At 34.5% G+C, this 14320-nt stretch overlaps 1 protein-coding gene across 1 annotated transcript; it reads left to right on the plus strand.

Moving 5' to 3' along the window:
- Window positions 1-6684: 6684 nt before the first annotated feature.
- Window positions 6685-11733, plus strand: LOC145063087 (ATP-dependent RNA helicase). Its single transcript, XM_079010678.1, has 3 exons — window positions 6685-6886; window positions 7728-11013; window positions 11103-11733. Exons 2-3 carry the CDS (start codon window positions 7850-7852, stop codon window positions 11494-11496), a joined length of 3558 nt encoding a protein of 1185 aa, XP_078866804.1. The 5' UTR covers window positions 6685-6886; window positions 7728-7849; the 3' UTR covers window positions 11497-11733.
- Window positions 11734-14320: the final 2587 nt, after the last annotated feature.

The following is a 14320-nucleotide window of genomic DNA, read 5'->3' on the forward strand; positions in this document are numbered from 1 at the left end:
ACTCGCCGAGTTCTTCCACAAAACTCAAAATAAAAAGAATAATTAATATACCTGAAATCCCGGATGTTACATCATAGTTCGAATTGTGAGAACGTGACACATAAAATATTATGGCAGAAGATTGATAAAGCATTATATCTTTATGTAATACATTATGCATCGTGTCCCATACGCTTCAGGTATAGGATCGACTGGAAATGCTATAATATTTGACCATTCTAAAATTTTCCAAATGTCTAGCGCATTAAGAGGGAAAAAGGACTAGAATTGGTTTTGAAAAAAATAATAATTAAACAACTATCAAAGGACGATCCAAAGTTCGCTGAGGATTTGTCGCTTGTGAGTAGTTGGAAGTATGGTATTGGATGGACCATATTGACATTATTATGAATAGATAAGATTCTATTAAGAATGAGTTGTCATATGGCAAATGTGGAAATGTTTCCATATTGGGAGTTGGATATTGAGAATCTATGTCTAGATTAGAAACTTTTATGCAAGAAGGATGTTCAAAGGAATGTACTTTGAATGTGAGACTTCGCATCTATGGAATTGTCTTGTAACAATTTCTGATAGAGTACTTTGTAATTTCATTGGTCAAGTCTTAGTGACTTTTGTGCTACGACTTTACGAAAGGATCATTGCATAAAATGTTAGAATCTAGCATATTCTAATAGTAGCAAAGAACCTTGTGTTCTTACACTAATGATAAGGATTGGGAATTGTGAAATGAGCATCATTGGAAAGGATGGGCCATAGGAAACAAAGTGTGCATGCTTGGAGCATGGGACAATTGTTGTTGTAATTCAAGCAATGAGTTGATTATCCGAAACATTAAATGATAAATAATGAGTAATCAATGTGGTGGATAAATAGAAGTGTTTTATTTACTCTCACAAGTTTGGGGCCATATAGGATTAAGTATTATTGTTATGTTTCAGTTTGCATGTTTTGAATTCCAGAATAACTAGGTTATTCAAACATCCACAGTCGGTCATACGTTGGAAGTAAGTATGAAGGAAGACTGTCATGAAGAGTCTGTAGATTGTCTGAAAGGTTTAGACATAGCACAAGTTTGCTGCAGAGTTCATGAGTGCTTTGATAAGATTAGAGTATTGGATTAAACCCACGCTCACTTGGATCACTTCATGGTTTTATCATGAGTGATTAGTGAGACGATAATATTGTATATTCTTGAAACCGAGACGTGTGAGTTGTTATTTGTTGGGCGGTTGCACATTGATGATAAGTAAACACACCGGTAACTTGGTGTTATAAAACTTATTGTTGTGTGCGATTCGATCAGTGAATGCAAGCAAGCATATGAGTCAAAGTTTATCCATTTCTTTTACCCGAAGTGGGATAAAAGCGATATATATGGGCCTCTCGATGATTTAGTGATGACACCTAAGTGCTTGGCCAAGCCGGGACTAAGTTGATGTGTTCAATTGTAGTTCGTTGTCAGTTGTCATAAATCGGAAGTCGGGAAACAGTATAGAGAGAATGATTAAAATTCATGTCTTATGTCTATACGATATCTTGAGAATGGAGGAATATATAATCCCTTATCTGAAGGACACGCTATCTGATAAGATCAGAGTTGACAGCGGCTTTTGAAAGCTACGATTGCTGATCAGGTTCTGAAGTTATACGGAAAATAGTTATTAGACTTATCCAAGTGGGAGACTGTTGGATTAGTGTCTAAGTCAATAACTATTTTGGTATGTACTTGACCCGATTATGAGCATGGTCCTTTTGGGTTGCCTTCACCATAGCAATACGTTGGATGAATTAAGGAGAGAAAGGTTTAAATATGATTTATTAATATATTATGAGAATAATATATTAAATGAGAAATCATATTGTTTAATTAATATTGGTCAAGAATTAATTTTGTGGCTAAAAGAGATTAATTAAATTTAGGGGACTGGACTGCAATTATTGGATAATTGAGTTATTGGGCTAAGGAATGCTAAAGGAACAAGGGGTGAACGAAATTATGATGGGAGCCCATCATATTTTCGTCCATGGCCTTATCCAAAAGGTTCCATGGGCTGCTTAGAGTTTAAGCTGTCCATTAGGGTTTTGACTGAAACCCTAGCAACCCACACAAGTATATAAAGGACCCCTTAGGCCCCAAAAACGTAAACAACTTATTCTCTAGGGTTTCTAGTCGTTTTGGGCAGCCTCCTTTCTTCTCCTCTTCATCCAAGTTGCATAAGGTGTTTGCGACTCCATTAGAGGTGCATCACTTGAGGCACTAAGTTTTCTAAAGCCAATCGAAGCAAGGATTTGATTGTTATTGCAATATAACAATCAAAGGTAATTCTCTAAACCCTAATTCAGTTTATAATATGTTAGATCTAAGTTTATTAGTCTTGGATTCAAAGCATGTACAATAGAGAAACCTAGATTCGAGCATTAGGGTTTGTATGAGCACATAGTATTGTTTCTTATGCATAAAACCCATCAATATCAATATCAATAATTAATAAATAGATAAATAGTTGAGGGCAAAATGATCGTTTTACCAACTTAACGAACCATAACACACATAAATTAATTCTATCAACCTAAACCACAACCAAACTCTTTTAAAAGCATCATATTTACAAGTTGAGATTTTTTTGGACTCCACCAAAAACACTCAAACAACAAGACCAATTTTGCAGTTTACTAGTTCTCTTCCCCTAGATTACGTGCAATATTGGGCTAAGTCGGGTTGAAGTTCTTAAAATTCGGGTCGGTAACGCTAATAACTTAAACATACAAACATGCAAATAAAATATATATTTTCATCATTTAATTTTTTTACAGTCCAATTAGGGTGTTTGATTGTCTGTCCCTATTTTTGTATAAGCTTTATCTACAACTCAATTTAATCCTAATATATATATATATATATATATATATATATATATATATATATATATATATATATATATATATATATATATATATTAAAAAAAGTTAGTTTTTCTATATTAAACCCTCACAATCCATTTAAACCTAATTTCTTTCACCTATTATATTTATTTATATTCATATATATTCAATTGTATTTTATTATATTACTATATTTTATGTTCGTTTATGTTCATATATGTTTAATTGTATTTGTTTATCTTTTTTCGTTTACGTTCGTTTGTTTATATTCGTTTAACATGTTTACGAATATAAACAAACAAACATGAACAAGGTAATTTGTTAAACAAAAAAACTCGTTCGTTTATTTCTTCATGTTTGTTCGGCTAACTTAAACGAATGAACATGAACAAACCCTCGTTCGTGTTCGTTCGGTTCGTTTACAACCCTACCTATTAACAATCCAATATAAACCAACTTTTTATTATAGATTATTATTATATTTAATAAATTTTTATTATTTTATTTTCTTGAGAAGTACCAAACTTTTTTAGCAGCCAGGACCAAGCTATTAGTCTAAAAATACTAAGGCCTAGGGGTGGCAATATTATACGTCAAACATATGCATGACCCACATAATTATTCTTGTCATGGGTTGCCAGGTTATTGGTTGGCGGGTTGTATACATAAAGGACACGACTCGTTTAACCTGTTTATATATAAAAGTTCACAGGTTTGTGGGTCTAATTCGTGTTGGTGGGTTGACTCGTGAACACAAACAGTGGCGGTGTCAGGGTCAAAGTAAAGAGGTATCCCAAAAAAAATTCGGATGGCCTAATTTTTTTTCGAGGTACTTCGGTTACGGTTTTAAACCTAAACCTTAATTGAATCCTTAGATAACCTAAAGTCATGTTATATAAACATGAAGTTCAAGTATCTTTTGATACTTGAATAGATGTGGGAATCAAAGTAGATATCAAATGAAGCATGAAGATAACAAGTTAATATAATAGACAAATTGGCTAAATTTACATGTATTTGGCGAGGTGGGATAGAATAGCTGGGAAAATAAAAATAAAAGGTAAACAAATAAATTGGCTAAATTTACATGTGTTTGACGATGTGGGATAGAATAGCTGAGAAAATAAAAATAAAAGGTAAACAAAGAACATGTAAGGAGGGAGATTTGATCCTTAGACCTCTACTTCAATATGCTAACGCCTTATTCCAACAAACTACATGTTTGTTTCATTTTGTAAGTGAAGGGAAACATATATATACACTATATAAAACAAAATTTTGCTAAAAAAAATTACACTACCGAAATTTTTTTGAGGGGTATCCCGGGCTACCCCGGACTCTATATTGGATCCGCCCATGAACACAAATATTATTTGCATAATATTGAAGATTAATTTGATTCAGAGCACACAACATGCAGAAACTAATCAACTCTAGTCACATAACATAAATCTAATATATCATACAGTGAATCTTCCCATATAGAGGTCTTAGGTTCAAATCTTCTCAAATTTCATGTGGTCAAAAGGAGGTTATGCAACAACGTTTGCAAATGTAAGGCAAAATGTATTCGTGTCTTCACCAAATGGTGAACCACCTTTGAGGGAGCATGCTTTAAAACGGTAATATCCTTTAAAAATAAATAAAATAAAAAAATTAAAATGGTTGGTGGGGGTTATTGGTTGGCGGGTTGTATACATAAAGGACACGACTCGTCTAACATGTTTATATATAAAAGTTCGTAGGTTTGTGGGTCTAATTCGTGTTGGTGGGTTGACTCGTGAACACAAATATTATTTGCATAATATTGAAGATTAATTTGATTCAGAACACACAACATGCAGAAGCTGGTAAACATAGTCACATAATATAAATCTAATATATCATACAGTGAATCTTCCCATATGGAGGTCTTAGGTTCAAATCTTCTCAAATTTCAAGGTGGCCAAAAGGAGGTTATGCAACAACGTTTGCAAATGTAAGGTAAAATGTATTCTTGTCGTTACCAAATGGCGAACCACCTCCGAGGGAGCATACTTTAAAACGGTAATATCCTTTAAAAATAAATAAAATAAAAAAATTAAATTGGTTGGTGGGGGTTGACCCACAGACTAACTAACTAACTTGAACACGAACCGTTTATTTGGCGGGTTGACGGGTCAGAAATCTCAACCCAAACCCATTTTTTGTGTTGGGTTCTTGCCGCGTCGAGAATTGCTAACATGTTGATATATTTTAGTGGAGGGACACAAAATCAGTTTTGAAATACTCTGGATCAATTTTTAACCGATTCGAATTTAGGATAAAGTGAAAAATGATTTTCCTCAAAATCAGTTCGGTTCGTGACATATTTTGGGATAAAAAATATAAACATGCATAAACAGGTTGCATCTAGTTTAATTTAATTTTCAACTTTTTTTTTCAAGTTTTCGTAATTTAAATTAGTAAGTGGTATAGGCTACGTGGTCCTAACCTGGTCGAACCAGCCAAACTTATTTCTCAAAAACTGATTTTCGTTTAATCCGGATAACTAAATACGCTTTATGCCATTATTTTTTGCGAATTTCATTTGAGTTAGCAGTTTGAATTCCATATGGAAAAGCAACATAAGAAGGTTTAGTAATATGTTTTTAATCAATTTCTATCTTATCAATGAAGCAACAAGACAGTAATTAATATGTTTCTATCCTATCAAGGAAGGATTATCACATGAGTAAGCAATATAAGAATATGAACACCGACTAAAAGATCTAGTAGCAAAGAAGAAACCAAGAGCATCAAAAACTACAATTAATGATATCCGTAGTTATGTGTGTAGAGGGTGAATGGGTTTTTTTTTTCCGAAGAAGGTGAAAGTGAGGTATTGTGATTGTTTATTGAGAAGAAGAGGATAAGGTTTGGTTTATTAATTAATTAAAATTAAAATTAATGATATCCGTAATTAATAAAAGTATAAATTTGAGGAGAAAATGAGCATTTTACCAAGCTTAATAGATTATAACACACATGATTTAACTCTAACAATCTAAACCACAACCAAACTCTATAAAACACTCTATATTTACAAGTTGAAAACCTTTTAGACTCCAAAAAAAAAACATGATCAATTTTGTAGTTTACTCGGTTTCCTCATTTTTTTGTTACTCTTGCTCTTTCTTTATTCGGGATATGATCCCCTGAGTTACGTGCATTATTAGGATTAACCACACCGGATTTTCTTAAAAATTAAATTGCCAATGATAATAGCTAATAACATAAACATAAACAACATGCAAATGACATATATTTTCATCATCTAATTTTTCCCCGTCCAATTAAGATCCTTGATTGTTTTGTTTTTATTTTTATAATTTTTTTTATCGATAATCAAATTCAATCAAATTATATATCAAAAAAACTAGTTTTTTCTAGCTTTCAACCATATTATCCGATTAAATCTAATTTTTACATCCACTAACAATACAATTTATACTAATTTTTTATTATAAAATATTATTATAAATAATGAGTTTTTATTATTTTAAGATAATAAAAAAATATAAACACTTTTAATATAAACAGTGAACAAAAATATTTTCTATAATTATTGTTATTTTTTATTTATGATTATAAAAAATAAAAAATATTTTAATCGATAATAGTCAAATAAAGCAAAAAAACAAGTTATAAAATTTGATGTGTTTTATTTTTTTATTAATTAAAAATAAAGGCTATGTTATGTTAATTAAAATTTTATTATAAAAAAAAACTAGGCCATGTTAGTACACCATCTTAATAAGAAAAAACGATCAGACTGAATGAGATGTAAAATGTATCTGAACCAAAAAAAAAAAAACAAAAAAAACAAACACGCTTCCAAAATTGCCCTAACCTAATCGACGCCTCTTCTCTCTCAAACCTCCGACGCTCCACTCTTCCATATCGGTTCTCCACCTTCGCATCTCCGGCGCCACCCTCCCACACCTCCCGCGCCACCGTCGCACAGCAGATTTCTCTTCAGGTATGTGCCGTTCTTCTGTTTTCCTTTTTTCTCTCCTCAAATACACTGAAATCGCCGATTTCTGGCTGAAATCTGGCTATTGTTTGCTGATTTTTGCTGAAATTATTTGATGGAATTATGTCTGATATAAAATTTATGAAATTATGTTCTGATGCAAAATTTTGCTGAGTCGAGGTATGTTCTTTAGTTCTTGTTTTTGCTGAGTCGAATTATGTTCTGATGCAAAAGTTCTGAAATTATCCTCCACATATGATGAAATTATTTGTTGATTTTGCTGAAAAGTTTATGAAGTTCGAATCGTATGATTCCCTGGCTGGATTGAGTATGCTATTGAATATACTATTGAATGCTGGATATCTTTACTCTCTATCGGTTCCTTTTCAAGTAACATACCTATATAGGTTTGATAGCATTTAGCATGAAATTAGAGTTTCACAGTTACTGATTTGTATATATGTATTTCAAAGCAAAAATCTCCTCATTTATTTGCAAGATAGCTAAATATCATACTAGCAATGATCAGGATTCATGTATATTATGTGCATTCATACTGAATGTGTGTTTTTTCCTTTAAAGCAGCAACATTTTTTCATTCACATGTTCAAGAACAGATCTAATTGTATACATTATTTCATCAATGTCTATCCAAAATTGTAACGATTTTACTTTTACATTCTAATTTTCTGCAAATTATACATTATATCCACTTCACATGCTTACTAAAAAGATTGTATTATATGCATCTGAAGAAAATAGTTCAAAAGGTTAAAATGTTCATTTTTATTATTCAGCTTAACTATTCAAATGTCTAACCAAACACCATGTTTTTATTCGGATGCAGATTTTCCATAGCCTCTTTGCCATTCATATGTATGAATAATTCAGATCACACCAAACAACCCCTATCTCCACACATTCATCTGAATTTCAATTCCCGTTGTATTATATCTGTTTCATCTGGAGATGGTGTCTCAAACAAAGAAGGAACCGAGTTTGAAAAAACTCGAATATCTGTCACTGGTATCCAAGGTGTGCACTGAGCTTGAATCTCACTTAGGGTTTGGAGACAAAGTGTTGGCTGAATTCATCACTGAGATAGGCAGGAAATGCGAAACTGTTGATGAATTCGATGCTAAATTGAAGGAAAACGGGGCTGAGATGCCTGATTACTTTGTTCACACTTTGTTGAAGATCATTCACGCGATTTTGCCTCCAAAACTGAAGTCTAAATCTGATAGCAAGAAAGATGATAATGTACCAAAGTCGAGTTTTCCAGCTTTGAATATTGGAGATACTAAGGATAGAGTTAAGGAGTTGGAAAGAGAGATTGAGATGGAAGCCAGAGAGAGGACACAACAAGATGGTGGGAGAGATTCTAGAGATAGAGACATTGACAGAGGTAGAGGAAGAGATAGGGATAAGGATAAGGATAGGAGAGATAGACACAGGGGAAGGGAGAATGATGACAGATATGACAGAAGAAGAAGAGGAGGAGAAGAAGATGATAGGGGTAGTCACAGGGGTAGAGAAAAGCATAGAGAAGATGACAGAGGTAGAGAAAGACACAGGGAAGATGAAGAAGAAGAAGAAGAAGAAGAGGAAAACAGAAGAGAGAGGAAGAGTTATGGGAGACAATCAGATGAACCAGAATTATACCATGTCTACAAAGGTAGAGTCTCTAGGGTAATGGACAGTGGTTGCTTTGTTCAGCTTCATGAAATCAAGGGAAAAGAAGGTCTAGTTCATGTCTCACAAATGGCTACAAGGAGAATTCCCAATGCAAAAGATGTAGTCAAAAGAGATCAAGAAGTATTTGTCAAAGTAATCTCAATTTCAGGTCAAAAGCTTTCTCTTTCCATGAGAGATGTGGATCAGAACACTGGTAAAGATCTGTTACCTTTGAAGAAAACCGGAGATGATGAATCTTCAAGGACAAATCCGTCAAATGTCTCGAACACTTCCATCCCTACAACAAGAACAGGACTTTCAGGAATCAGAATCACAGAAGAAGATGTTGGTGTGCCTTCACGCAGACCTTTGAAAAGAATGAGTTCTCCAGAAAGATGGGAAGCGAAGCAATTGATAGCTTCAGGGGTGTTAAGTGTAAAAGAGTACCCAATGTATGATGAAGAAACAGATGGAATGCTTTACCAAGAAGAAGGAGCTGAAGAAGAACTTGAAGTTGAGTTAAACGAAGATGAACCTGCTTTTCTACAAGGTCAAAGCCGATACTCCATGGACATGTCACCTGTGAAAATCTTTAAAAATCCAGAAGGTTCTTTAAGCCGAGCAGCAGCTTTACAATCTGCTCTTATAAAAGAAAGAAGAGAAGTAAGAGAACAACAACAAAGAACAATGCTTGATTCCATTCCAAAAGATCTCAATCGTCCATGGGAAGACCCAATGCCAGAGACAGGCGAACGACATTTAGCTCAAGAACTCAGAGGGGTAGGATTGTCCGCATACGACATGCCCGAATGGAAAAAAGATGCTTTTGGTAAAGCGTTGACTTTCGGTCAAAGGTCAAAACTTTCTCTTCAAGAACAAAGACAAAGTTTACCGATTTACAAATTGAAGAAGGAATTGGTTCAAGCTGTACATGACAACCAGGTGTTGGTGGTGATCGGAGAAACCGGATCCGGGAAGACAACTCAGGTGACTCAGTATTTAGCAGAAGCCGGTTACACCACCAGGGGTAAAATCGGGTGTACACAACCCCGTAGAGTTGCAGCCATGTCTGTTGCTAAAAGAGTTGCAGAAGAATTCGGGTGTCGATTGGGTGAAGAAGTCGGATACGCGATCCGTTTTGAAGATTGCACAGGTCCAGAAACAGTTATCAAATACATGACAGATGGAATGCTTCTAAGAGAAATCTTAATCGATGAAAACTTATCTCAGTATTCAGTCATCATGCTCGATGAAGCACACGAGAGAACAATCCATACAGATGTTCTCTTCGGCTTACTAAAACAACTTATCAGAAGAAGACCTGATCTTAGATTAATTGTCACTTCAGCAACATTAGATGCTGAAAAATTCTCCGGGTATTTCTTCTCGTGTAATATCTTCACAATTCCCGGAAGAACATTTCCCGTTGAAATCCTCTACACGAAACAACCGGAATCCGATTACCTCGATGCAGCTCTCATCACAGTCATGCAAATCCACTTGACAGAACCCGAGGGGGACATTTTGGTCTTTTTAACAGGTCAAGAAGAAATCGACCACGCGTGTCAGTGTCTGTACGAGAGAATGAAAGGGTTAGGTAAAAACGTACCCGAGTTAATTATTTTACCGGTTTACAGCGCGCTTCCGAGTGAAATGCAATCGAGAATTTTCGACCCGGCCCCACCGGGGAAACGGAAGGTGGTTGTAGCAACGAATATTGCGGAAGCTTCTTTGACTATTGACGGGATATTTTACGTTATTGACCCTGGTTTTGCGAAACAGAACGTTTATAACCCGAAACAAGGGCTTGATTCGCTTGTGATTACTCCGATTTCGCAAGCATCCGCGAAGCAGCGGGCGGGTCGGGCGGGTCGTACGGGTCCCGGGAAATGTTACCGGCTTTATACCGAAAGCGCGTTCAATAACGAAATGTCTCCCACTTCGATTCCGGAAATTCAACGGATTAATCTCGGGTTGACTACTTTGACCTTAAAAGCAATGGGGATTAATGATCTTTTATCTTTCGATTTCATGGATCCGCCTTCTCCACAAGCTTTGATTTCTGCCATGGAACAGTTGTATAGTCTTGGAGCTTTAGATGAAGAAGGGCTTTTGACTAAATTAGGGAGAAAAATGGCAGAGTTTCCTCTTGAACCTCCTTTGTCAAAGATGCTTCTTGCGAGCGTTGACTTGGGGTGTAGTGATGAGATTTTGACTATTATTGCTATGATTCAAACTGGGAATATTTTTTATAGACCTAGAGAGAAGCAAGCTCAAGCTGATCAAAAAAGAGCAAAGTTTTTTCAACCTGAAGGTGATCATCTTACTCTGTTGGCTGTTTATGAAGCTTGGAAAGCTAAGAATTTTTCTGGGCCTTGGTGTTTTGAGAACTTTGTTCAGTCACGTTCCTTGAGAAGGGCACAAGATGTTAGGAAACAGCTTCTTTCTATAATGGACAAGTATGTTCTCTTTCTTACTTAATCTGGATTGCTATATATGTTGTTACCTTTTTTTTAAGTTTACTAAATTGCTATTTTTGGTTATTCAGGTACAAGCTGGATGTTGTGACTGCTGGGAAGAATTTTACAAAGATAAGGAAGGCAATAACAGCTGGGTTCTTTTTTCATGCTGCAAGGAAGGATCCACAAGAAGGTTATCGAACTATAGTTGAGAATCAACCGGTTTATATACACCCAAGTAGTGCTCTGTTTCAAAGGCAACCAGATTGGGTGATTTACCATGAGTTAGTTATGACAACAAAAGAGTACATGCGTGAAGTTACTGTGGTTGATCCGAAGTGGCTGGTTGAGTTAGCTCCTAGGTTCTTTAAGGTTTCTGATCCTACTAAAATGAGCAAACGCAAACGTCAAGAACGAATTGAACCCCTTTATGATCGATACCATGAGCCAAATTCATGGAGGCTCAGTAAAAGGCGTGCTTAATCAGTTAATGTTTATGGTACACGTGGAAATGATGGAATTGTTTTTTTTTTTTTCTGTTTCTATTTCTATTGTTGTGTCATGCTGTTTTTTTTGTCACTTAAAACACGTTTTGGTATGTTTAAGTGTTTGTTTTTATGAAGCAACTTTGTTTTTGTAAATATAATGTTTTCAACAATTTGTATTTTCCTTGAGGAGATGACATACCCAGGAGTTAATTGAAACAGGGACTTTTATTTATTTATTTTTTATTAATGAAGCCGGAAGACAAGACATGGAAAAAGACGGAATACATTTAACCTCAAAAAACAAAGCGCACAGACTTGCAATTAGAAGCAAAGAACATCTATCTAACACAAATAAATGAAAATTGAATAAAATATCTATGGTTCAATTGAATTATTAGTCACTCACCACAAAGAGTTAAGCTTCATATTCATCTTTATAATATATAATCAAGCATGCCAAAATATTAGAGAAGTTGATATCTCCATCATGAGGTCTACAACCTCACATTCATGAGCATCATTATGTTGCTTTGCAAAATGAGTAAAAGAAACAAATTATATTTGGGTAAAGTCATTGAAACTTAAGAAAAATGGTTTCCAATGGAAATGATCGAATATACTGCATGTAAGAATAGAAAAAAAGAAAGATAATCCATACCCTAATGTTTAAAGCAACTATTAGTTCCACAAGCTCTATCAGATCATCTACTGCTACCTCTTTCGTTCTGAAATGGCACAAAGTCTGAAATCATTAACTGGAATTCTTCGGTCATAGGATTAGTGAAACACACAAACCATGCAATATCAACTTAGATTATGAGCACAACATCACATCGTTTTGTTCTATTTCACAGTGTCTACTACTACTATTAACACATACAAAATCATGAAGGTCCATAAGAACCATTACCTGTGCACAGAGCGCAGGAATTTTCAAAAAAAAAAAAAAAAAAAAAAAACACAAAAATCAATGAACTATTTGTTAATTAGATGAAGTTTATGTAATAATATTGATAGTTAATCTCTTAGTTAATGTCTGCATTTCCAAAATATTTAGTTTTGATCTCCGTTTAACAATAAAAAAATGTGAAGTAGAATATTAAGGGTGTCTTCAGTTACGGAAAAATGAGTTGTTTTCCGGAAAAAAATTTCTAAGAAAAATAAGAATTTTCTAGAAAAAATTTCTAAAATTTTCACAAAATATGCTCCGTTTTCCAAAATTTCAAAGAATTTAGAAAATTTTAGAGAATTGATAATTATTGTTTTTCACATTTTTCTAATTCAAATTTTTTCTAAAATATAAACACGCACCCACATGCCACCGTCCCCCCTACCCGCCCACTCCCAATCCCCAACACCCCCATCCCACCCCTACAAACACACACACACACACACCCATCAACCACCACCACCACCACCACTATAACAATCACCGACTCACCATCACCACCACCACTACCCACCACTACCACCACCCCTGCCATCGCCACCAAACCACTGCCACTGCTTCCATCACCACCACCACCACTATAACAATCACCGACCCACCATCACCACCACCACTACCCACCACTACCACCACCTCTGCCATCACCACCAAACCACTGCCACCGCTTCCATCATCATCACCACCACCCCCACCAACCCATCCCTAAGGTGTCTGCAGACGCCATGATCGCCACCATTGCCACCCCCATCTCTACCGCTGCCACCCCCATCACTACCACCGTTTTCTAAAATTGAAAAACCAATAAAAAAATATACATCTAAATACTTTTTCTAATTTTCTATAACAGAAAATAAAAATGAATAAGTTTTAGCAAAACGTGTTTTATAAATTTTCTAATGAAAAATGAAAAAGAAAACTTATTTCATTTTTCTAACAATGGAAAACGAAAAACGAAAATTGTTATTCCGTAACTAAACACAACTGAAGGCTTACCCATAATTTTTTGTATGATTTTAAGCAACATGATTTTAAATTCATAAACCTTGTCAAAAAAAAAAAAAAAAAAAAAACTAAGGTGCAATTGACATTTCTCTATTAATCATAAGAACATCCATGATGCATTGAACTTATTAGAATTTAATGGACCGATATATCATCAATTTACTTTCTAGACAACTCTACCTTGATTTTTATTACAATACATTGAACTCTATGAACTTCAATAAAATATATTTTTAATAATTAAAATTTTTGATTTTTCCCATAGAGAAATTCAATGGCTATTAAAGAGTTCAATGAACATTGAACTCCAAATCCATTATACACCAACATGACATCTCACAATGATACACTATAATCCATTGAATGCCAATTAGGCATGCCACATCATTTAACTCTTCCATTAAAATGTGCATTGTGGATGTTCTAATTAAAATCATACCTTAGTTGTTGCTTATCAATATCAACATCCAGAAATACTTTGTGGGTAATTTCATGCACCTCTTCCACTGTGTGTGCCTCCTAAACACAAAAACCTGAAAGAAAAAAACAACAAATTTATTCATTGCATGCCTCTTTAAACATGTTGGTTAAATATATGAATAGACAAGTGATTTTACATTTATTTTTCTTACAAAATTTTATAGGGTTCTCCAAATATGATTATTTTGATTATCAATAAAAAAATCATCATAATCATAATTAGTTATAAGTTTAAACCGTCCGTCCAAGGGATAAGAAATGCAATGACATATAAATGACTCATTGGTGTCATAAATAGATATAATGCATAATGTATATAAACCAAAGAGCTTATGGCTAGGCGTGTTCGTTTGGATGAATCAGTTCGAAATTCGATCTGATCTAATTA

Source organism: Lactuca serriola, chromosome 7 (assembly GCF_051521515.1).
Source record: "Lactuca serriola cultivar US96UC23 chromosome 7, Lser_US96UC23_V15, whole genome shotgun sequence".
Lineage (NCBI taxonomy): Eukaryota > Viridiplantae > Streptophyta > Magnoliopsida > Asterales > Asteraceae > Lactuca > Lactuca serriola.